The sequence below is a fragment of the Micropterus salmoides genome, unplaced genomic scaffold (assembly GCF_014851395.1).
Source record: "Micropterus salmoides isolate LMB-PRFRI ecotype aquatic unplaced genomic scaffold, ASM1485139v1 Ms_hic_scaffold_23, whole genome shotgun sequence".
Lineage (NCBI taxonomy): Eukaryota > Metazoa > Chordata > Actinopteri > Centrarchiformes > Centrarchidae > Micropterus > Micropterus salmoides.
In genome coordinates this window covers 2681787-2705150 of record NW_024041484.1, presented here as the reverse complement: position 1 = coordinate 2705150, position 23364 = coordinate 2681787, and the positions used below count along the sequence as shown (strand labels likewise).

Sequence of the window (23364 nt, the reverse complement as noted above, 5' to 3'; positions counted from 1 at the left end):
TATGGTGAACCTCAACCACTTCAAATTAAACCAGCAGTGATTGTTATTTTGAGGTAATTGTCTCCTGTTTCAATGATTAGAGCAGAAATGTCTATTCACAATACTGCTCTCCCCATCCCTAGTGACTAAATTCTGTGCGTCTTTATATACGTATACAAAAAACCAACACAGTTTGGCCGTATTTTGATCTAGAAAATGAAAGTAAGGTTGTGTCAGAATAAACTGGCATAAAACCACTTGACTAAAGCAACAAGTAACCACATTCAGCACAGACATGTGGACGTTAACCTGCAAGAAGAGCGGGCTGCTGGTGCTAGCACTGTTTTCTTACTTAAATCTAAATTTAACTTTTCGTTTTATCGACAGGGAAATTTGTCAGAAATTTGAAAGAGAGAGCAAAAATATTTTTTTCACTTATTAATTCCAGTGTGTTTTCACATTAAAGACTTCCAGCAGCTCAAAGGAGAACAATCTCTCGCCTTTCCGGTGGGCTCTGAATGTGAAACATCTGCAGGAAGGGTTGAGTTTCTTTGACACTAGCTCAAAAGAGTTTGAAAAAATGGCAAAGTAGCTGCGACAGTGATTAATTAATCCATTAGATTCTATTGAATTTCTATGAAAAAGAAAAAACAATATTTACATTGTAGTGAACCAGCTAGTGTTATTTTGATTATTTTATATCAAAAAGGATTAATCTAGAATCTCTCTTTGTCTCTCCCTGAGAGAAAGAGGGGGGGGGGGTTGAGATATCAATCCTCAACAGACAGCTGAAGTACCCCAAAGGAGGGGGTGAAAGGTTTGATTCCCTCCCAAGTGCTGCTTGGGCAGTTTCGGCCATAAACCTACCAGCTCCAGTGAAGCTGAGATAACAGACTCTATGCATGACTGTTAAGATGACAATATTAATCTTGTCCAGAGACTAACCTCAACCTGAACCAGGCTGTGAGGACCTCAGCAGCCATAAACTAAACAACCTCTAAACACTCCCAAGACCAAGAGGGCAGGGTAACCATGGTAACGAAGTTCCTCTTTCAGATTACCTCAGACATCAAAGACCCCCTTCTTCAGTCTTGATGCTCTACCCCACCAAAGAGCCATTCATTTGGACTAACATGCCCTGTCCCTTTTCACACCCAGTTGTGAAACAGGTGAGGAAAGCCAGACGCCAGAGAAGGACGCTGCCCCAAATTCCTTTGTTGGACAAGAATGTTGTCTCCTTCTAAAAACTTCCCTATCACCTTGTTTGAATTAAATAATCTTTGTTAAGTTACTTAGTAGTTCTCGCCGCTTCAATTTGGGTAGTTATTACCACGTTCTTGTTAAAACTATGTTGGAAAGAAGGAACCGTAAATAAGTTAATCTTGCAGTGCTTTAATTGTCATCACTGCTCGCTGTCCTTTCTGCATTTAATTTGTGTAACTAATGTTTTGTTCCCAGCACCTTTTATATACTCCCTTAGAAATTATATGGTACAGAAATATCATCATGTGTTAAATAACCTATTTTCCTAGCTCCTGAACCAAGGACTGAGTTAACTATAAGTAAATAATCAATAAATAATACCCCCCCCCCCGAGAAATAAGTGTAATATCACAAGTTTAATGTCTCTCCTTGTGCCTTTTTTATGTATCACTCTGTATTTTACGTAAGTTCCCTTTTTAAGCTTTATTTTAGTTGAATTAACTTCTGCTGCTCCCACCTAAGTTCTGCCAGCAGTAATCCTGAGGACATCAAACCAATGAACTAAGCCTGGGCCGACCACCCGTTACTGCGAGTGTTTTTCCCACAACTACCAGCCAGACAAAGAACTCTAATCTACTAATCCATCGGCCAAAACCCGCTCGAGAAGCTGTGTGGCGTGCCAAGCCACGGAGGCCCTGACCACACGAATGAGCCAAGCCGACAGTGAGCCTTTGCTAGACGGCTGAGAAACAAAAAGCAGTAAGGCTAAAACAAACTACATTCTGTGGTTGAGGTGATGTCCTTTATTTTAACCTAACCTCCTAGCCAAACTGAAGTTGTCATAACTTGCGTTCATTCGTTCCCTTGTTGTCTTACTAAAATTCAATAATAAACAATAGACTACTACATTCACACTGAACTCTGTTTGTTTAGTCACTGTTTTATGTCTTTGATATATTTAACCTCACTGTGCATTCACTTTAGTTAGTTAATAAATTTCACCTAAATCACAGGAACGGTGTGTGTACACGACTTTGATATGAGACTGACTGATGGATTAAACTGATCGAAAATGATTGACAATTATTAACTAAATGATCACTTGTGAATACATGTAATTATTAAAGCTATACCCAAGGAGTCCTAAAGCCTTGGGCGGACAGAAAATTTTAGGTGGTGCCCCAAAACGAAATTTCTGAATTAATATTTCCAAATATTCATAATTTTATTAACCAATAAATACGTAGGTTCACCACAACATACAGGGTGAAGCAAAGCATTAGAAATACCTTTTATTATTAATAAATATACAGTCATATACAACCTCACTACAATCTGTTTCACAAAGCTAGTATTTATTGCTGGGCTATCTGTACACCTGCTTGGAATCTGCTGACTTTTAAAATCAACTCAGGTTAATCAGTGTGGTACAAGAAATAATCTTATAGCCAGTCTATCAGGCTAATCCTTGTTTCCATCAATGCTTCTTAGACGATACATACGGCACAGGTGTTATTGTGTGTGTGTGTATGTGTGCGTGCGTGTGTTATTTTTGTATTTTGAGTTTTACACCTTTACTGTAAAAGACAATCCTTTCATCTTCAGTGGACTACATTTCAGTCAGAGTTAGCTAGTTAATCAGAGACAACTACTGTTCAGACTCAGTTTGTGGATGTGTGTAGGAGCTCACCATAGCCGCCGGCCTGGATGGGGGTTTTAGGAGAGGCGCAGGCGTACAAGCTGAAGTCCTCCGTCTGAAAGCCAGCTCGGTTTAACGAAGGCTCCGAGGCGCTGCGGTGGATTTTGGGTAATGACCGAGCCAGAAGCTCAATGGACGCCAAAATCTGACAGAATTCACAGCACAGCCACAGGGTCATCATTAAGAATCAGCATGATCACCATTCACAACTAAACACAATCCAACAAAACCATAAACAAAGATGTGTGCTGTTAACAAAGCCAATCAATTCTCAATTGATTAAAATCTGTGAGGTAATGGGACAAAGTAATGTACAATTCACAGAAAGCAGATAAAAAGAAATCCATCCTTTTTAAACATTTTTGAAGATCAGACCTATCTTTGGAGCCTACATCACATCCTCCCTGAATGATTCAAATACCAGTGTGTCACTTTCAGTCGCTAATACAGGCCAGGGGAAAAAACGTCGAGGGGGATTGGAATTACTTGGAAAGACTTTGACACGGTATCCTCTAGTGGATCGGTGGGTGTATAACACACTTTCACATGATACCGGGCTGAGAGAACAGGTAAACATGAAGGCAATGTTGAGTTTGCGTTAAAAGCAACATCTTTAACGAACACGTGATAAAATATAACAGTTAGAAATGAAGGCCTGGCTCTAATACAAGGTTTAAAATAAATATCTGGTTCTCTCTGCAAGTGAGGTAAAAAGAACGTTTACAATATTCATTCAAAAATTTGATATCCCTTCCTCCTTTACTGTAGCAATTAATATGCATCTGTTGCCTCCCAGTAAAACAGAACAACATTAGCATTTATTTTATTCTCACCTGAGGGAAGAGAGGCCGCTCCTCTCTCTTCTTCTTCAGGCAGTCAGCCATCAGTCTCTTCATGGCCTTCGGACAGTTGCTGCGCACCTTGCTGAGGTCAGGAGACAGGTAACCTCGACCCACCATAAATATGATCTATGGGGGGAGAAGATGTGATAATATTTGGTTGCAGGGATAAACAGGCTGTTAACATTTTGTAGAGCTGTAGCTTCTAACAGAGCTCAAATATTAATGTTAGGAAATGTGACTGTGCTGTGCCACTGGAAGGACATTTACACTGCTTACTTGCATTGACATTATTATTATAATAAAGTGATAAGCCTATTATTGATGAATTAAATAGCATGAAAACATATTAGATTTATTTAAATTAAATTGAGACAAAAACTTTAATGAACCATGTAAATTTACTGAGAAAGAAAAATGCAATTCAAAAATCTTCTCTATTATAGTACACCTTTACGTCATCATTTCATCGTAAAAGTGGTCAGACAAGATAAGGAACACGTTATCTTTAGCTCAGGGACATTTTTCACAATTTTTTGCTTTTTAAACATGTAATGCCTGAAACTAATCAATAGTAGGAGCTATAGGTGGTAATTCATGTACACCATTAATCTGAAGTTTTTGTACAGGTTCTCTGCAGTCAAAGAACATGTAGCTCTTCACATATAACATCACAACAAAGAGATGTGGAAACAAAGAACAGGTAAATAGACATTTCAGCTAAAAGCAATTACAATCATATTGGAGGAAATGGAGGCTGATAAGCCCATTCTGTTTATTAGATTTGAAGGCATGCTGGTGGTCCACCAGAAGCCTACAGCTCTACAGTTCCCCTGTGGTTTCCCTTCTCCTGATCTTATATAATTAGCCCGTGCAGGGAGATTTACTTACACCATTTTTAGTCACTGAAAGTATCAGTGTTGAAATGGATAAAAGACTAAATGAAAAGAGCTAGGTTATAGATTAAGTATTTATCAAGTATCTTTACTCAAACCTTTTCTTAGAAAATCCTTAAAACTTATAATTAAAATGTCATGCATAAAATGGGTTTACATAAATGAGTCACACAAACTTATAACATCTCTTTCTGTACGCATTCAACATATAATTTCAGATACATTCAGATGATTGATACATATCACCTACAACAAGTTCATCAGTGAACTTTAGAGGTGTTGGTAGAAGTATTTTTGAACAGATCAGGCTAGCTGTTTCCCCCTGCTTCCAGTCTTTATGCTACGCTAACCACAGTCTGACTCCAGCTCTGTACTTAACACACACACAAACAAGAGATAGATATCCATCTCACATTTCAAGAGAAAGTAAATGAGCTCATTTCCCAAAATGTTGAACTACTCCCTTAATGATGAGAAGAAACGTTATAGGATGACTTGGTATGTTATGACAATGCATGATGGATCCATTCAAAATACAAATTCAAAAGTAATTTTATTTGGTCGGGGCAAAATTAGATGCTCTTGCATGCAGCTATGTGGCAACACATCTGCAAATTAAATGTTTGACCCAAAAGTATTAGTAGGGCTGAACGATTAATTGCATTTGCGATATTATCGCGATGTGATAAAAGGAGATTTTCTAATCGCAAAGGCTGCGATTACACTCTGGTCACATGACACCCAAGCATAAAGCCGTTACGCTGTACCTTGCCTTCTTGTTGTACAATGGCCTTAAGCTTGACAGAAGCTGACACTACATAAACTTTAGCGTAACACAGGGAATGTAAGTATCAGCTGCCACCCGCGGGTAACTTGGTGGTGGTGGTGGTGGGTGAAATCATCGGGCCATCCGCGGCTTTGACGGACAGGAAAAATGCACAACAGAAAGACTCGTGTAGTAAGGTAAGCGTATTGTGGCGATCGGCGCCTGCGTCACACACACAGCCAGCAGTCAGCTCAGGAAGTATCTGTGAAACGGCGTTTCAACCCAAACTCACAAGTCCGAAAGAGTCTGTCCTGCGTTACAGCCGGTGCGCTGCTCACCAGCATCGCAGGTGATGTTGGAGAATTACTAAGCTTGTCTATTAAACACGAGGGGCTTGGTTTTATTTTCGTTGGCCAACTTTTGAATTGAACCTCAAACTGAATATTTTTTGTTTGCTTGCTGGGATACAGAAAGATGGACTCCGGGGAGATATGAACTGAGATAAGGACGCATTAATTGGTGGTTGAACTGTGGGTTTTGCATTGAACGCTTACTGTATAACACACTGTGGTGAGTTAGTTTTTCTTGTGGTCTGTAGGTAGGCCGACCTGATGATATTATATCAGACACGCTGCATAGTGAACCATGTGTGACGGGGTTTTGGTACGTCTGACCAGGAAGCTACTGAGCTGTATTCTGACTACAATGAAAGAAAAAAAAAAAACATGTTTTAGAGCAAGCTGTGTTTTGGTTTATTAAAACATAGGAGTCGGTGTGACTTATTGAGTCCTCTTACCTGGTCTCTGTTGTTGATGTTGGAGTAGGGCAGTGCTCCTGACATGAGCTCGTACAGCACAATGCCGAAGGCGTAGACGTCTGACTGGAAGCTGTAGGGATTCTTGTCCTGCAGCCGGATCACCTCTGGAGCCTGAGAGAGAACAGGTTACCCTGACGGTCACATGACCCAAAGAAAACTACACACTTCTAGCGCATACCTATTGTAGAAACTACACGGAAGGGCCTATCTGGAGCTAGTGTTTGGTTTGTCTGTTCTGGGCTACTGTAATAATATGGCATGCAACCTGGTGAACTCTTTGAGCGTGGAACACTAGGTGCTTCTCTGTCTCAACGGTTCTGTCTTAACTATGTAGCGGAAGGGGAGGACCACCATGTATTTTTAAATAGCGGCCAAAGAAGCTGCAGCGGTTGTGATTGTACAAGTATGTTAACAACCCCCCCTTTTAATATAATTGAAGTCAAGTGAGCAAACAATCCAGCAGATATTTTGGAAGGTGACAATCGCGGTCAGATGAAGACAGTCATGATGATAGTGAAAAGATGAGTAATTATATATATATATATATATACATACACATACATACATACACACACAGTATGTGAATATTCTATTAAATTATACAATGAGACATAAATGTATAGATCTCTTTAGTTAGCTTCTGTCTTTATTTTCATTTATTCACCTTACTATTAATTACCTTATTTATTTATTGTCCTTTATAATCTTCTTAATTACTTCTTTAAATTTGTATATTTACGTCTGTGTTTTAATATTATTGTCTGTTTTATTCTTCCTTTACATTTTCTACCCTATTTATTTATCCTCATGAATATTATATTCCATATCTGCCAATAGCTCCCCCTAAATGTTACACACTGGACCTTTAACAGTGAAGCTGATAAAAAGACAAAAGAAAAAATGTAAAACTGGTTAAGTGTAAACTTAATGAAAGGTTACTGGTAGGAGGGTGGGAGATGCATACTAACCATCCACAGTATAGAGCCAGACAGCTGCTCAAACTGGTGGGAGCCACTCCAGCGGGATTTGACTGTAGCCAGACCAAAGTCACCAATCTTCACTGTCAGATCCTCGTGGAGGAAAATATCTGGTGGAGATGGGGTCAAGGAAACGCTCTCGTCTTCTGCTCCTAAGCTCTTAACATCGTAAGAGCTCTCTGCATTCTATGGAGGGAGGTTATACTTTCATCCCTGTTTGTGTGTTAGCAAGATAAACTCCAACATAATCAAAATTTTTAATTTTATTTCACAGAAAGAAAAAGAAACCAAAAGACCTCAGCCTAAAGGTGAACTGTGTAAAATGTTTCAAAAAAAGGATGCTGTTGCTCTTCAGATCTCTGTGAATGATTGATTTGGCATGCAGGTAACTGGGGAGGAGAAGAGAAAAGTAATTAGACAAATGACACACATGGAGAAGTCTGACTGCTTTTTTAAATTCGTGGTGGAACTCACTCCATGCCCTGAGCGGTCTGCCGAGCGATGTCAATCAGCTTGATCATCTCGAACTTGGTCTCGATGATGTGCAGGTGGTGGTACAGACTGGAGCCTTCACACCACTGGGTCACGATGGCCAGCTGAGGCTTGGTGGTGTAGCCCATGAACAGCAGGATGTTCACATGACGCGTTTTCCTGCCACAAACACACACACACAGGTGATAAAATTACAGACTTGTAGCAGTTTTGTATAGCTTTGGAAAAGGAGGAAGTTCTAAATACGATATTAGTTTGTAGTGCAGTATTAAAATGCAAAGTGCATACAGTATATTCCCCTGATTAAAGACCAGGTGGCAGACATTACCTGAGGACTCCCACTTCATTCTTGAAGGCCTGAAGCTGCTGTGGTGTGGGAGCAGTGACATTTAACATCTTCACTGCCACATCACCTGGAAGGAGATGGAGGATTGTCTTATATTCAGGCCAATATGGTCAGTAGTGGCAACATTTTCCCCTAGAATTATAGTATTTCAGATTTTAGTCCAGATTGATTTGGCCACGCCTATGGTTACAGCGAGTATATTGTAATAATACATATCCCAGACTTCAGGTTGAAATGACTTGTGTATCAACCGCTGGGGGAAGCAATCCCACATTGAGCAGCTTTAAAAACACAAAGATAAGGCTTTTATTCTATATTTCTCCCATTGTCAACAAATCCAATGAAGACCAAAACCAACAATGTGTTTGTCCATTTCTCAAAGTAGCTGAGGGTAAAGGTGATGGACTGGCCAAGCATGTCTCCAGACCTAAACCCTAGCGCAAGGTCTCTAACATCCATAAGCTCCGTGATGTCGTCATGGAAGAGGACTCCAGTGGCAACCTGTGAAGAATGGTGACCTCCATGCCCAAGAGGGTTAAGGCAGTGCTGGAAAATAATGGTGGCCACATAAAATATTGACACTTTGGGTCCAATTTGGACATTTTCACTTAGGGGTGTACTCACTTTTGTTGCCAGTGGTTTAGACATTAATGGCTGTGTGATGTGTTATTTTGAGGGGACAGCAAATTATAGAAAAAGTTATAGAAGCTGTACACTCACTACTTTCATTTCTTCAGTGTTGTCACATGAAAATATATAATCAAACATTTAAAAATATGTAAGGGGTGTACTCACATTTGTGAGATACTGTACATCTAAGAAACTTCCTCACAAAAAGTTTCATTTTAATTTCCTAAAACAGCTCCCCACTGTTGAGCAAACGTTGCTCAAACAGGAAGAAATTGTGCTTTGTGGACTATTTTCAGCAGTGGATTAATCCACATTTGGTGCTCCAGCGAGAACTTATCAAAACAAAAAAAACCTACAACAAATGTGTGTGTCTGTTGAGCCGATGCGCAGATGATGTAAACAGTTTCCTAACTTTCTGCTAGTGGTCTGAAAACAGATTAACAGAGCGTTGGTCTTACCATGCCACTTTCCCTTGTAGACAGTTCCAAAGGATCCAGAGCCTATCCTCTGACCCAGAGTGATCTGACCCTCCGGGATTTCCCAGTCATCACTGGAGTCCCTTCTCCCCAGGGTTTTCTGTTCCATAGGACACTCAGTCAGCACATGCACACAGATAACGAGCTTCAGGAAAACCTGTGCGTCAGTCTCTTACCATCTTATTGCGGTCCTCAGACGACGACGACGACTTGCGCTCCCTCTGTTGGCATGGCGACTTCTGCGGAACCTTGACACTGGTGAGAGAACCAGGTAAAGAGGCAGGAGGCGTGGCAGACAGCCCTGTGGTAGAGCCTGGAGAGGGATCAGGGACGAAAAGAAGGGAAACAATAAAAAAAAGAGGAGGTGAGGTGGATAGGAAACACTGGTACAAAAGGAAGGTGAGATACAGCAGAATAGTAAAGAAAGACGGGGTTTGGGCAAGGACAGGGACTGAGGAGTCTGGATCAGTTGTGTGTGTGTGTATGTGTGTGTGTGTGTGTGCTGGTCACATGCAGGAGAGGTGAGGGGGTGCTTGGTCGGATGGCAGTTAATGGTTTAATAATCTAGACTTCCCAAAGTCCATCAGTGTTACTAACATCTAATGTCCGGATCACAACAGGTTTCATATTGTTGATCAAAAAAGGAGCAAACTTTTAAACTGTAAACTGTCTCTGCCTCCAGGTCGTGAAGCAAGGAAAATGTCTGTGCCTGAAATGTGTGGAGAAAGAATGGAGGGAAGGGGGGTCACAATGAGTAACTAGTTAAGTAATGTGATTAGTCTTTCGATAAGCAATTAAATACATTTTTAAGTAACTTGCCCAAGGTTACTTCTCAATAAGATGTCATTCTTTTAAAAGCCAAGTTACAAAAAGACAAGTATCGTTACCATGGCCACCTGTCAATCAGGCCAGAGTGACTCGTACCCACGGCACTGTGTAAATTTAACCTGCGCTGTTGAAAAAGCTTATCAGGAGTTGGCTTCTCACTTTCTCTGGTGAGTACATTTAATTTTAAGACTGTCGTTCGCTAGACAAAATTATCATCCCGGTTAAAATGACAGTTAAAGTAAATTACAGATGCACCTAGCTAAGCAAACTCCACACGTAGCCGTGGGCACCACCATCTCTTCCAAATATGGTCACTTCCAGTGCCGCTGGTTGCAAAAAATCAACATGGTGGCCCCCTATTGGCAGTCCTGAAACCAACAGGTGACGTCATAATGACTATGTCTTCTTCTATTATACAGTCTATGGTTTTAAGTCAGTATTTAGTGCTGATGTTCTGGGTCAGTAAGAACAAAACATCCAACCTGGTGAGGTATCTGGCTGCCCATACACAGCTAATGAATAAGCCATCTCTAAAGATATAATTAGATATTAGATAAATACCCAGAAACAGCTGTAATATCGCTAACTGTTGCCTCCAGGGCAGAATAAAGTAGGTCCACTTGAGGTAAGCGAATAAAGAAATTTTTTGGTGAACTTTTCCTTAAAATACTTGAACTCATGTTAAATATGCTGCCTTTTAAAATTTAAATGTGTGTGCTTTCACACTCTGGTAGATATTTCATTTTCATGCCTTTTGAATGTGACTAAAGCCTGAACAAGCGCTGCCTCTTGTATTACTTGAATTTTTACAAGTGTGCTATCATGGAGTAGATCTCAGTAATTACTGATTCATTATTTACTATAACTTATGTTACATGAAAAAAGGAGCATTTCACGAATCATATCACCATCCATAGAAAGAGTAGTGTCTGATCAGAGTAGGGGTGGGATCTCTGCGCAACCTGGGAGCTATCAGGTGTGTGGTAGAGAGAGCATGTGAGGACATAAAGAGAGAGGGGGACACACAGTGGATGTGACATAGGGCAGGGTGTGGTGTGTGGGGGGTGGGGTGATGTGGGAGGGGTGAAGGACACAGGAACACACAGAGGCCTAACTACCTCGGAAAACAGGCTCGGGCTCAAAATCAAACACTATGTCATTGGGGTAGGAGTATAGGAGGGGGCTTGAGGTCCGTGTTCGGTGCTTCCTCAAGCAGCGGGCGGGGTGGGTCGGGGGGGCTGCAGGGCAAAGAGAAACAGACAGACCATCACTGCTACTCACCCTGCCCCTCTCACTTCTGACCAACTACTGTCCATGGCTACAGCTGAGCTTTAGGATGGACAGTCCTCTTAACGGTTAGCATGTTAGCTTGGCTCTGTCTGTCAGGGTATCTGCAGGTCGAACACTGCTGAATTTAAGATATGTGTCATACATTTCAGTGTCAACATTTTGGGAAATACTCTGGAAGTGTGATGGGAAGATCGATATCAATTTTATGTCTATTTGTTAAGTATAGAGCTGGAGTCAGGACTTGGTTAGCCTAGCTTAGCATTAAGACTGGCAGCAGGGTAAAACAGACTGGCTCTTTCCTAAGTAAAAAAATACACAGGCTAATGGCGCGTCCACATACAATGCTAAAGTGTGTTTTGCATGGCGCAATTACATACAAAGTCAATGCAGAGAAATAGATGCTTAGTCGCTACAGACTGACGTAAATTGGGTGAATATGAAGCACATATGCAAAATCTGCGTGTATCGCAGTGGCTTTGCAGAGTGTTGTGTGGACAGGAGCTGGCAGAGCGGAGGAACTGAGCCTCTTCTCGCGACCGATAGCCACTGAGGGAGGGGGAGCTCAGCTGCAGCGAGCCACCAAGTTTCTGACCTCCACTGTTGTTTTTGTAGCCGTCTGTGGGCACCCAGAGCTCTGTGAAACTACTACCATATAATATATACAGGAGATTGCTTCAACAAATGTTAGCGAGGAAGTTGAACTACATGGTAAGTTCAGAAAGTAAGTGTCTGTTACTTCCAGCTATTGTTGTACTTTACTATGAAACAGTTAGCATAGCATAGCCCTGATAGATCCGAACACCATTTAGAAAACAAGCATTTTAAAATTGAAGTACCGCGCTATTGGTCAAGCCTACCGCGGAGGATGGCAATCACCGCAACAACCGCAATGTTCATACTGTACCCTTCAGGCCTTGTTAAATAAATAAATGAGTGTTTCAAAAGTTCCACAACTGTAACAAGCTCTGTAACGGTTCAAGGATGGATCGCCATGGGCTGTACGTGACCCGACTTCAAACTTGGAAGCTGTAAGTGTTGCCATGTATTGTGTTGTTTTACTGTTTATTTTAAAAGTTAGCTAACTTGGCGTTAGCATATTGCGTGGCCAATGTGGCTAGCAGGCTCGACGATTTTGGACTAACGTAATCCTGAGGGACAGTGGAGAGAAACTGAACGGTAAGCCTCATTTGAAGCTCACTTGCTAACGAGCGTAGTGTGTCGGGTGCCTGCAGCTGTTTTTCATGTTGCTTTCTGTTGAAATCTTTTTTTATAAATGTTACCACAGCGCAGTCGTTAGTTGCGGACACCCGTGTGTGTTGCTGCGTATGTAAATTAACTTTATATACGTGCCCTGAAGGTAATGATAGTTACGTGTGAAAAAGACACGGTCAAAACTACTACTTACTTCACCGCGACAGCCCTAGCGGACAGACCCGCCAAGCATGAATATAGAGTATATGTTTAACAAATCACCATCATGTAGTTATTTCAGCATAATTTTGCAAATGTACTTTGTACATTGCAATTAAAGCAATCGCATTACTCGCAAAAGTAAACACAAATAGCCCAGCGGTCAAACTTGCGCCCATTAACTTGATGTGAAAATAATAATTCTTTGTGAACATGCCACAACTAATTCACACTTTTTATCTTGTTTGGTTAATCCGTACACACAAAGTAATTTTACTGAGTTCCACAGAAAAGACAACTAATGGGTTGGGTTATAAACACTATAGCGGTTTATAATACAGTATGTGCGTTTAGCATGACTAGTAGCTTGGAGCTGCTGTGGCAAGGTAATGTTGAAATGTTTTTTTCTTTTCGATCACCACTATGAGCTGTCTGAACAACGCTAAGTTACTAATATCTTATTTTGAGCCATTGCCTGGCATAGCTTCTGCTGCACATTATAGGCAGATTATAAATTTCATCTACATTAAATAAACTTCCAAAGATCTGTAGAGGTACAATTATACCACAGAATGGAAGCAAACGCAGTGAGGTCACTTGAGGGCGGGGCTACGAGCAGTTTGTGTGTTAGCTCACCCCCACTTCCAGCTTGCAGGGAGGGGAACAAAAAGAAAGCACAAACAGGTGTTTCCCAAAATGTTGAACTGTTCCTTTAAGGAAATTGCTAGTTTGAAACTAAGTAGCGCTTACTATGAACCTAGCGAGAATTTGACAATTTTACATTTGTTGCACTGGGTTCATTAACAATGAGTGCCGGAAATTCAATGCAAAAGTTGTCGCTGGAAAATAAGAGCTTTCATCAAAGAAGTCTGTCTGATACATAGCAGGAAATCTTAACATTTTGTCACAGATCCAAACAACTTTAAAAGATTTCTTAAGACTGTGAGGGTATTCGGAATCATTTTCTCTGTGAACTACTGCATCTACCTGAATAAGAAAAAAATACTACAGTTACCACTATATGTATTTTGATGTAAAGCCAGATTCAGCTGTTACCCTGTTTCTTACCCAAAGCTTGTAACCTCAATCATCTTTACATCATGAAGACCGCAACAGGCCTCTGATTTCCTGACGTCTTGGTGATTTTATTTTCACTAAACGTCTGTAATGAAGTTGAAAAATGTACTAGCTACATGTATTTCTCCTAATTCTCCAAAGTAACTGAAGTGTAAAAAAGTAAACGAGGTCCGCTCAAGATGAAGTTCTGTTCTTCCAGAAAACCTGACCCACAGATCTGAATAAACATGTGTGTCCTCAACTACTGCTCACAGTGACCGCTAGAGTGCAAGACTAAAAACAGCTGACTCCACATCTGGGGTCTGAACTCCACACACACACAAAAGACCAAGAGCACGCAGACGTGGGATGGTGGGAAATAAAAAGCCACAGAATGAGCCCGAAGTCTCCTACTTTGATCCTTACCTCCATCTGACCTTGGTAAGCCCTGATCTCGAATCAGGTCCTTAAAAGGAAGGAAGAAAGGACATTAATAATATGAACACTTTTCACAAAAATGATTTACTGTACAATTTACTGAAGCAGCATGAATGAACGATGGCTCAGCGAAGAGAGAGAGACGGTTCAGTTTGTTCGCAGTAACAAGCTAACAGATTTGTTGTCGTGGTAACGTACTGTAAGGCATTTGTATTTTACAAAGGCAGCAAACAGCCGTACATGGGCAGAGGTCTCAAATCATTTGGATAATTGTTTTCCGTATGCTCACATTTTCCACACTGAAACCCGGGGGCCGGCCGTTTCATTTTCATAGTCTCATTACTCTCTGCAGAGCGCTTTCAAAAAGCTAAAATTAAGAATTGCACTTTGGATTTACCCACTTTAGTGTGGACACAGTTTGAGATCACAAAGCACACGTCAGTGAAATCAGCTGCTGTTTGGTGGAAACGGAACCTGCAGACTCATGGAGGCCATTTATAGCATATGGTACATAGATTTATCAGTCAGTCCAGCAAAGAGAGAGCAGACTCACATCAATGTTGACAGGCTCGATGGTATTGATATGGACATTGGGAGCGGAGGACGAGCGGTCCCGCTGGCCAAACTGGTTGCGGTGGTCCTCCTCGTTGGGCCGGAAACTAGGCGGGATGGGTATGGACTTGGACGGGGACACAGTGGTGTGGCATATTGACCTAGAAAGATGAAATTTGTTAGTAAAAACGTGTCAAAGCTGAGGACATGCAGGAGACATTCTGACTGCACATTTATTCTTTTTGCTTTATTAACAGACAGAAGACAGCAGAAACGCATTACGAGGAGAATTCCTCCTCTTGTTCTGAGGCGTGTGAAGGTACTCACCCGGTGGAGTCAGATGGGGGGAGGGATGGACAGGCCTCAGACACTGGGGTGGTCCCCTCTGAGGAGACCTCCTCCTGGGTGAACGGGTGATGCTCAAAGAACTTGGACACTAACAACAAGCTGCAAAACACACATCATCAAGGTTGCTTATTTTTCATTCAGTCACTCTCAACACAACTTGACTTGGGGCTGAAGCCTAACATACCTGGAAATGAACAAGGAGAAACTAGATGATGCCATGTGTCAGACCCTTCATAACACCCTCCTTACCAGAGACAGACAAACTACAAAATGACAGTGTTGGCGGTTATCTGGTAAACAAGCCAGTGTCTTTACACTCAGGGAGTGAATCCTAAAACATTATGGAAATCCAGATGGACAGTTTAAAAAAAAAAAGGATGAAAATGGATGCAGCACAAACAGAGATATCGTCTTTTTGATTCCACACATTCTTCTTCCTTGTCAAAACCGGCCTCCTATATTACCCACAATGCAACTTGGCAGTTCAGCTGGAGATGTGGGTGTATTATGCTAATAGTGGCTAATGTAGCCTGCAGTGATAGACAGTAACTAAGTACATTTACTCAAGTACTGTACTTCAGTACAAACTTGAGGTACATTTACTTTACTTGAATATTCTCTTTCATGCTACTTTCTAATTCTATTCCACTACATCTCAAAGGGAAATATTGTACTTTTTACTTTACTACACTACATTTCTCTAGCAGCTTTAGTAGTACTTTATTTAAAAAGCTTTTTACACACAAAACATATGAAGAGTTAAAAATATTATGTTTTGTTATAAATTAAACTACCTATAGTTTACAACTGCGCATACAAGTGCAGCTGAAACGATTAGTCTGTGGACAGAAAATGAATTGGCAACTATTTTGATCGTTTAAGTAGTTTGGCACACAAAAACATTTCATGGTTCCTGCTTCATAAATGTGAAGATTAGCTGCTTTTATTTTTAATTATTTGAATAATTTGAATGTGTGGTTAATGATGTTGAGAATTGGTCTGTTGGCTGGACAAAACACGTACTGTGGGTAACTCACGGCATTTCTCTTTTTTTCAGAATTTTTTCAAACAATCAATCGATTAATGAAGAAAATAATCAGCAGGTGAATTCATATTGAAAATAATCATTAGTTGCAATCCGATAAAAACATGAGCTCAACAACTATAGCAGTAAATCCTGCTTTTACATGAATGTATGAGGAATAATAATCTCTTGATATCATATTTACTGGTATAACAGTCACAGGGACATTTTACTGCATTGGGTACTTTTACATTTAATACTAAAAGCACATTTCCCTGATTATCCTTACATGGTTTTACCCAAGTAAGATTTTCAATGTAGTACTTTTACTTGTAACAGAGTATTTTCACAGTGTGGTATTAGTACTTTGACTTAAAAGTACAGAGGTCTGGTAAGCTCAGTTCATCCTAACTTCACATCTCCAGAGCGCTTTTCATTTTCAAACTTCTAGTCTTCAGCCACAAACAACGGCTTTACACAACTTTTTTCACATATGCAGTAGTACTCCAACACCTGGAAACACACTAGGATGTGTAAAATAGTTCCTTTAAAACTAAACAGCTGTTGTGGCTTGCTAAAGCAGAAAAATGGCCCATTTTGCAAAAACTACATTGTGTGTGCTTACATTCATTGGAAAGAGGTGGTACTGAGTAAAAAGTGACGGCCCATTTCAAGCACTGTAGTAATAACCAAGATCACAAAGGGTATTCTTGTACCATGACACACTACATTGTACAGTAGGTTCTTTACCAACCTGGTTACAGCATCATGGTCCCTCCCCCTTGTGTGACTTACTCTAGTTGGTCATAGTTGACACACATGAGGGGAACCTCAGTGCTGCAGCGCTGGTGGAACTTGTAGCCACAGGTCTGACAGCGGAAACCCTGGAACAGCAGCTTTCTGCAGAAGTCGCAGAAGGCCAGCGTGAAGAAGGTCTTCCTCACCTGTAAATGAAACACAAACAGATTAGGACCAAGTAAGGATGAGCAATAGAATTACTGCATAATGTGTGCCGTCTGTCATCGGAGTCATGATGTTAGATTTGATCTAATTGTACTTACAAAGTTGTGTGTGGTGAGCGGCACATTCTCCAACACTTCTACATGTAACTCCTCTCCTGTCAGCCAGGAGATGTCTGTGTCCCAGCCAATCGGCTTCTTTTCTCTGAAACAGGAAGTGGAGAGTTAGGGCAACTGTCGACACCTTACACTGCTGTTGGTTTAAACATCATATCAAAAGTTGTGCGGCTGTGGCTCAGGAGGTAGAGCGGGTTGGCCGTTAATCGGAAGGTCGGCGGTTCAATCCCCCTGGTTGCGATACTGAACCCCGAATTGCCCCTGGCGGCTGTTCCGCCAGTGTATGAGTGAGTGTGAATGTTAGTTTGCGTTTGAGCACTTAGGCTCAGTGTATGAATGTGTGTGACTGGTGAATGCAGATGTAGTGTAAAAGCGCTTTGAGTGGTCGAAAAGACTAGAAAGGCGCTATACAAGTACGGAGCATTTACATTTACAAGCAATCATTAGCAAATAACACGCTTTTATATTTATTTATATATACACATACATTTATATACATATATATTTATTTACTTATCACAGCAGTGAATTAGAGGGTGCCAAATCACACAAAAAAACAATTACATAATGTTGCTTTGAATATGATGTGCGGCATCATCTGTCCATTGTTTTCTTCCAGCCTACTACTGTATCTCAATCAGATGAGCATAACTGTGTTCATGACTTATATATTTACTTTTAATTCAATTCATGAGGCATAATGTACAGATGCCATACTTTTTTTCATGACGCTTTCGTTGATTTAGCCTAATAAGCTGATGTCAGCAGCTCATGTCATGATCATAGCAGTTTAACTGGTTTGGTTCTGTCATTATCTGAATGAACATGTACGTATAAATTATCCATATTCCACCTACCCAACTTAATATTTTCTCAGATTTAGAGATCCATACCCGCTCGGACATTTCTCTCCACCTCTGTTGGTCTTTGCAGTCTATACTGCCTTCTAAAATCACGCCGAGCAGCGCAACCTTTCCAGGTGATATCTTTATTATGTGTTGTACTGATGTACGAGTGTTTTCTTTAGACTTTATTGTCCCAGAGGGAGGTAACTTTACATAACAATTTTCTTTAACGATAAGAGAGGCCGCTGTCAGTCATCTTAAATGTTTCCATGTCCGCAGTACAACATGGGACAATTAAAACAGCAAAACCAAAAACTATAGTGACAAGAAACACATTTTTTGATGGGGCTCAGGATTGATCAGGAGGAAGGCTTCTTTATTCCAACTAATTTCACTTTATGAACCTGGACTGTGTGTGAAACATTTTAGATGTGTAGAAGAAGACTGATCCTTAATTTAAATAATCAATAAACACACTGCTGTGTGGCCACTGTCAGGGTAAAGAGACTGTCCTTTCTAATGGCAGGAAATTGTTTCTCCTTACATCTAATCTTTTTATGCATGTACTATTATTATTACTATTGTACACACATTGTTTTTATGATGTCTTTTAACCTTTTCTTATTCCTCTCCTCTCTTTTAATGTTCTTTCAAGGCCGGGAGAGGATCTCTGTACCCCAAAACATAGAACATGGACCAGCTGATTTTCTTTGTAGTACTTCTACAAATTTGGGGTTCAGTATCTTGCCCAAGGACAAATCGACACGCAGACAGGGATCGAACCACCGATCTTCGAATTAGTGGGCGACCTGTTCTACCTCTAAGCCACAGCTTCCCTGTGTCAAGAACCCTACTGAGAGTAAATGTGAGTCAAGCTGCTGGGCCCTTCCTGGCCACGTACTATGAACATGACACGAGCAGCATACCGCTCTGTATGTGTATGTGTGTATACAGCTTTATTTTATTCTATTAAAATTTAAATATTTGTATGTATGTTCTGTAGTGTAGCATTAAGGGGATACAACTTATATTTCATTGTGCAACCCTGTGTTGTAAATGTCAAATAAATGAATGTTGATCCCTTGATACTTTGAAATTGCTCCCAAGATTGACACTTTGAATTTGACATACTCTGTAATGAGAACGATGCTGCTGCTTCCATGTTGTTTGGGTTGACTTCCTCCATATACCAGAATGATCATGTGAGCAAACACAACTACTGTTGCAGTAACAACAGAGAAAACATACTTTTATATATTATTCATAAAGCCTACTGTATTGTTCACTTGATATAGTATGCCAAAGTGTGCAGGGCTAATTACACAAACTGCAGCAATAACTTCCATGTAGAATAGTCAGAAACAGACACACAGAACTGTCTGAACTGGAAGAAATCAGAACAGCTCAGAGATAATGTAATGTTTCAGTATATGGATTATTAGTGAGTCCACTCAAGTGTGTTCTGGTCCTGTCTATGCAGTACAGTATGTACTTACCCGTCTTGTATCCTGTAGACTGCACAGCACTCTGGAATGAGGCCTCGCATCATCAGAGCTTTCTTCAGCGAGTCTCTCACAGTCATCCCACAGCGGGCAGGGACCTAAACACAGCACAACACCACTCACTGAGCTGACATGGTGGAGCAGAGCAGGCCAGCACCAGAGAGGAAATGAGCTGACACAACCACAGCACGTTTGGATGTTGAAACGTTCGAATGCAATGTTGGAGTGAGAATGTTCCTTGTAGTCATTTGTCTTGGTGAACAGTGTTTCATGTGTGGCGGCAGCAGGGCGTGAATCTGCAGTTTTCCACTATGGAGCTCATCAATGTGAAAAGGGGTCACCTACATTAACTAATTTCCCTGCGCCTCACACTGCCCATCCAACTGCAGAGAGTCAAAACACTGAACAAAACTTCCTGTAAATGGACAATAAAATTACTGTCAGCCTGCGCAGGACTGCTCAGCTCTAAAGATCCAAGATCTTAACAGAGAGCCTACAATTCTCAGATGTTGTCCTTTCCCTGTAAGTCTGACCTACAATGAAAAACTAGTAGTGAAAGGGTTACTTTTATTTATTTCAGGGATTCAGGTTATTTTTACTGAAATGAACAGGGCATGATTATCTCACAGATTCTGACAAGCAGCAAGACCGAACACAGCCTCTGGGACCAACCGAGGCCCGTTTGAGGACAGGGAGTTTCTTGATTGACAGATAGCTTTACTTGTTGCTAAAGTAGCTGCTAACTGCTGCTATTTGTAGCAGCCATCAGCTGGTTATCTTGGCTGCCTGTATTCCCTGTCGTGTCGTCAAACCGCAAACCGTCCTCTGTCAGTCCCTGAGGCAGTGTCCGACTGTTCTGGCTTGCTGCTATGTAAGAAAACCCCGCCCCCTTCATGTGAGTATAACAGACGGAAATAAAAATAGCTGGAAAATAAATGTTGCATTAGCAAATAAAAGTTCCCTGATATAAGTCCTTTTTAAAATAAGAACTAATTTATACATTTATTTAGTGCCTCGTTTATTTATTTCATAGCCATAACTGTCAACTCTTGTCTGGGACTGCCAACAATAGTGTAAAAATGCCTCAAGCTTGCCAGACCTGTCTTCTCTCTGTGCCATGATCACAATGGTTTTCATAACAATCAAGAACCACAAAGAAATAAGAAAGATATAAGAAGCACAAGATAACCTGCTGTCTTTCAAATAAGGCTGGGGGATAAAAAAATACATCCCGTTCGATATCGATAATTATCACGATATATGTCAAATCGGTATTTCTTTCACGTTTCAAGGCTGATTTTTGCTCCTGAGTAAAAATTGAAGAAACCATATGGTTAATTATGTGGATAAACTTTTCTTTACGGTCAGAATGTGACAAACACTTGATGCTAAACAGCGGATTACTTCAATAATTTGAGGTAGAACATTTAAAACTATATTGATAAAATCTTCTTTCCAAAAACATGATTAGTAAATCTTGTTTCAGTCCATTTCCCTCAAAAAAAAAAAATATTGTATCATAGAAAAATTAAGTGCTAATTTGTTTGTGAATTAAATCAAACATTTATTGACGATATATTGAACATTTGTTATATTTTTATTGAGGAAAATCATCTCACGATAATTATCATTATTGTTTTATTGCCCAGCCCTACTTTCAAATGTCTTCTTCAGAGCTAGACTGATATATCGGCTAATATTTGCTTATCACAGATGTAAGTATGAATGTATATCAGCTGAACTCTAAAAGAAGTTTATAACAGTAGAGCCTGAAAAAACTATTATCACTCAGGCTGTAGTCATATAAGTTCAGTATCCTTTAAGTCATCTTTTTTGTTACTCCAAACCAAGCATTTTTGACACGTAGAGAAATGTTTTTATGTTGTAGATGTGCTTATTTAGTGTTTTCTTAACAAAAACTATGACTAAATATGTCAACTGCCTTTTTTATGACAGATTATGAAACGGCATTAAAGTCACTAAACACTAACCGTGACTAAATTAACATGGAATATTGTTGATGAATAAAGACTAATCAGACTAACATATATAGTTAAAATAAAAATAATAACTTTCTTTTCATCACCACAAAACAGGAGACGCTAAAAGTGTGTGGAACTGTAGCAAAATATATCTGGCATCAAGAAATTATCAGCCACCTCACACATGCTTCAAACTATAAACCAGCATAAACCCACAACTCGCCACTAACAAAAAGTTATGTTTGCATTTTGGAACATAAAATAACACACTTAAAACTACTGAGTCCAGCAATGCATGATGGGAAATGTTATTTTCTTTGACTAAGATAAAAAGGTAGATTTATTTGCCACATTACAACAGGTTGTAAAGTGAAATTAAGTTTGTTAACTAAAATACAAATAAAACTAAATGAGGTTGACCAAACATGATAAAAATTAGACTAAAGACTAAATTCAAAAACTTAACCAATATTATCACTAGTAGGACAGTAGGACAGTGGGTTGTGTGTAGTTAGTTCATGTCTGTAATAAAGAAAATGTTATTTGTCATAAAGAGCAACAGTTTACTAATATATATTGCAAATTAAAATAAAAGTGGTTTTGGTTTCTTATAATCTTTATCCAAAATTTTAAAATCCCGTCCCCTACATATGTATCCTCAGAGAGGGGGTCAGACATACCACAGTTCTCTGTTTGTTAGGCAGGAAGACCCTGACGATGGGCTTCTGGGGGGAGCGAGGGTTGGCTCGGCTAGCATCGGCAGGGGTCTGCAGGACAGCCAAGGTGTTGGGGGCTGAGGGAAAGGCCTGAGCCCCCCCCTCCAACACCACAGCCTCCCATCTTGACCTCCAGAAGGGCTGGCACGGGAGAAGAAGAGCAGGAGAAGTCCGTACCGTTGCCCATGGCCTCCAGCAGCTGCTGCTCCCTCTGCTGCAGGGCGTCCAGTTTACTGGTGTATTCCTCATAGGCCTGACGGAGACCACACACCACAGAGCACTGACTCAACAGCTTCAACACCTGCAGTGACATTCACATTTATTTTTCTACAACTGTCTTCATTAAAGCCAAACCTATCTTACCTCTAGATATATGGAAGGAGGATTATGTTCTCCTCCGAACTTGTCCAGAAGAGCCTCTAAGTGTTCTTGTGTCAGCTTTATCATCTGTTTGATATTCCAGATCTGCAGGGAAACACACAAACCAGTGTTAGCAAATTGATATTTTTCAGTAGGCTAAATCGTGAGCAACGTATAATCCAGAGTCAAATTCCTCGTATGTGTACACATACCTGGCAATAAAGCTGATTCTGAATCTAAATGAACCACCACCAGAGTTGGAAGCCTACAGACTCAATCTTCCCCTGACGTAGTGTAACGGAGCACTGATGTCCAAAAGATTCTCATTAATACCAGGCTCAGATTACACCGTATTTTTGCATTTCGCAATGGTCGCCGTGTCACATCAATCATAAATTCTTGCCATGACTTGGCTGAGAGACACGGCAGACCACATGAACCGATCGGAGCTTTCTGTCTTTCAGGACTTGCAGAAGCTACAAAGGTGGTCAGAAAGAAGGCACCAAGGACAGGCCAGATTCTCGACCAACCAATATGTCCTGCAAGGTGTCTCGGGAGCTAGCAAGCTAATCTGTATTCTGTCGTATTTACTGCCATTTTTCCACTGTTGACTGTGTGAGCACAACATTATCACACAGATCATACTGGCTGTGCGTTTGGCCATGTGGTTTGCATGAGCTTTTTTTTTTTTTTTTTATTAATGTTACAATTGACAAATTTCAGTAGGAATTGATCGATGAAAATGAGGATTGTTGTCTTTATACTACAGTGGCGTCAGACATTCTCAACGGATCAGCTGGACGTCTTATTCTAGGAG

The 23364-nt window shown here is 40.5% G+C and overlaps 1 protein-coding gene across 1 annotated transcript in view; it reads right to left on the bottom strand.

The window, feature by feature from the left end:
• Nucleotides 1–23364, bottom strand: part of braf (B-Raf proto-oncogene, serine/threonine kinase) — a 34640-nt gene that overhangs the window by 4831 nt on the left and 6445 nt on the right. Inside the window, 19 exon segments of the mRNA XM_038738478.1 lie at nucleotides 2873–3026; nucleotides 3715–3849; nucleotides 6179–6310; nucleotides 7168–7286; nucleotides 7519–7565; nucleotides 7651–7827; nucleotides 7997–8081; nucleotides 9103–9220; nucleotides 9297–9433; nucleotides 11067–11186; nucleotides 14131–14170; nucleotides 14696–14855; nucleotides 15022–15141; nucleotides 16862–17010; nucleotides 17128–17230; nucleotides 19484–19587; nucleotides 22152–22289; nucleotides 22291–22440; nucleotides 22551–22652. Coding sequence (XP_038594406.1) covers nucleotides 2873–3026; nucleotides 3715–3849; nucleotides 6179–6310; nucleotides 7168–7286; nucleotides 7519–7565; nucleotides 7651–7827; nucleotides 7997–8081; nucleotides 9103–9220; nucleotides 9297–9433; nucleotides 11067–11186; nucleotides 14131–14170; nucleotides 14696–14855; nucleotides 15022–15141; nucleotides 16862–17010; nucleotides 17128–17230; nucleotides 19484–19587; nucleotides 22152–22289; nucleotides 22291–22440; nucleotides 22551–22652 — 2290 coding nt within the window.